The sequence below is a fragment of the Cynoglossus semilaevis genome, unplaced genomic scaffold (genome assembly GCF_000523025.1).
Source record: "Cynoglossus semilaevis isolate Cse_v1.0 unplaced genomic scaffold, Cse_v1.0 scaffold1201, whole genome shotgun sequence".
Taxonomy (NCBI): Eukaryota; Metazoa; Chordata; class Actinopteri; order Pleuronectiformes; family Cynoglossidae; genus Cynoglossus; species Cynoglossus semilaevis.
In genome coordinates this window covers 13,743-15,697 of record NW_007585201.1, presented here as the reverse complement: position 1 = coordinate 15,697, position 1,955 = coordinate 13,743, and the positions used below count along the sequence as shown (strand labels likewise).

Genomic DNA, 1,955 nt, shown 5'->3' with positions numbered 1-1,955 from the left:
GGAGACACTTGGTTTCATTGGAGCCAACCTCATTTTACTGCTTAAGTACGAGGCCTTATTCATATTTTCACTAATAATCATCGTTTATGTAATTTTATGGTTTTACTGCAATCTCCCTACTCAACATTGTAATCATACTCAATAGATAGGATATCAACATGCTCCTGTGGCACCTGCTAGGTATACTGCTCTGGGCTGGTTCAGAGAACGAGGAGGTTAGGGCAGTTGGCCCAATTGGTACTGGCGATTGGACGATCCCCCCAAGAGGTTGGGACGAAACATCAGCACTACTCACCTTTCCAAATACATGCAAAAATAATGGGACGACAAAGACCAAAGACTTATATTTTNTATACTGCTCTGGGCTGGTTCAGAGAAAGGGGAGGTTAGGGCAGTTTGTTATAATCACACACGCATACACTCAACCATACGACTCCGGAAATCGGACTTTACCATAGGAGGCTGGACAGCAGACTTATGGCAGGGTTATGTTTGGTATCTTAATAGCCCGGGAGGAAAACAAGCAGGAAGTGTTTGGAAGGACGTGTTCGTAAACACTGGGAAGTGGGGCTCAGGATCTTATGGCACAAGTGCCCTCGCTAAAAACTGGACGTCTAGAATACAGTTACAAGACTCTACGGACATGCTTACCCTAGTAGTAAATACTACCCAGACACCCTTGGACAAACCACAGGGCCACGGTCAGCATTCTGACCCTCCTTGTGATGTCATCATGTTGTGTATTTATCGATCAAGTGGATTACATGAAGACCCATGTGTGTATGTGGGATTCTGCCCTAATATTACTAATGAAACCATGAACGCAAGTAGTACAGTAAAACAAGAAGGAAGTTTGACCGTAGGGCCAAAAACGACCTCACGCATCCAACCCGTGATGGTCAACGGTTGGCCTTCCAAGGATGATTGGTTTATGATAGCAACAGGGATTTCAGGCATGACCAACAATTGGTTAATAATGATGGAACAAGCAGCAAACGCATCTGGAGAAAGTTGTATGGTCTGCATGGGACCCAGACCTTTACTACGCATAGTTCCCGCTCCTATAAATAAAGACTGTTTGATAACAGTGATGAGCCAGACGGTCCCATCAGTCAATTGTACAAGCTGGGATGACATTTTTCCTGTAACCAAGGCAGTTAAGCATAAACCTATATTCTCCTCGAATGTGGCACAGGGAAATTTTACATGTGTAAATATAAAAGGTACAAAAGCCCCGGTCAGTGATGCTTTTATCATAAACCGCTGTAAAGACACATTGGATCTCGATAAAAATTTTAAGCCAGTGCCCAGAGCGGATATCTGGTGGTATTGCGGAGACATCAGGCTATTTGACAAAATACCCAAGAATAGTTCAGGAGTATGTGCATTAGTGACTCTGATACTCCCCGTCGTGATCATACCCATGTCTGTTGGTGATCTGATTGAAGCAACCAACACCATTGTCCCCAAAGAGTGGTCTCGACACACCCAAAGGGACACATCCTGGCAGCAGGCAAACAACCCAACATATATCGACGCAATAGGGGTTCCCCGTGGGGTACCAGACGAGTATAAACTTGTGGATCAAGTTTCTGCAGGATTCGAGTCATCTATCTGCTGGTGGTGCACCATACATAAAAACGCAGATCGCATTAACTATATTCACTATAACGTTCAGAGATTAAGCAATTGGACACAAAGCTCATGGCATTCCAAAACCGCATCGCAATCGACATGCTGCTAGCTGAGAAGGGAGGCGTGTGTGCAATGTTTGGGGATCATTGTTGCACATTTATCCCTAATAATACAGCACCAGATGGGAGTTTGACGCGAGCCCTAGAGGGCCTCAAAACTCTAAACAAGAAAATGAAAGAACATTCAGGAGTTGATACTGCAATGTGGGACTCCTGGTTGAATGTATTCGGACGATACAAGGGTCTAGTCACCTCAGTCCT

General features: G+C 44.6%; 1 protein-coding gene across 1 annotated transcript in view; it reads left to right on the top strand.

Annotated features, from left to right (window-relative positions):
• Nucleotides 1-1,423: 1,423 nt before the first annotated feature.
• The window catches only part of LOC103398955 (G-rich sequence factor 1-like), a gene marked incomplete at its 3' end in the record, with an annotated part of 13,698 nt that continues 13,166 nt past the window's right edge, over nucleotides 1,424-1,955 (top strand). The window contains exon 1 of the mRNA XM_025053913.1: nucleotides 1,424-1,569. Coding sequence (XP_024909681.1) covers nucleotides 1,424-1,569 — 146 coding nt within the window. The remainder of the gene's footprint in view (nucleotides 1,570-1,955) is intronic.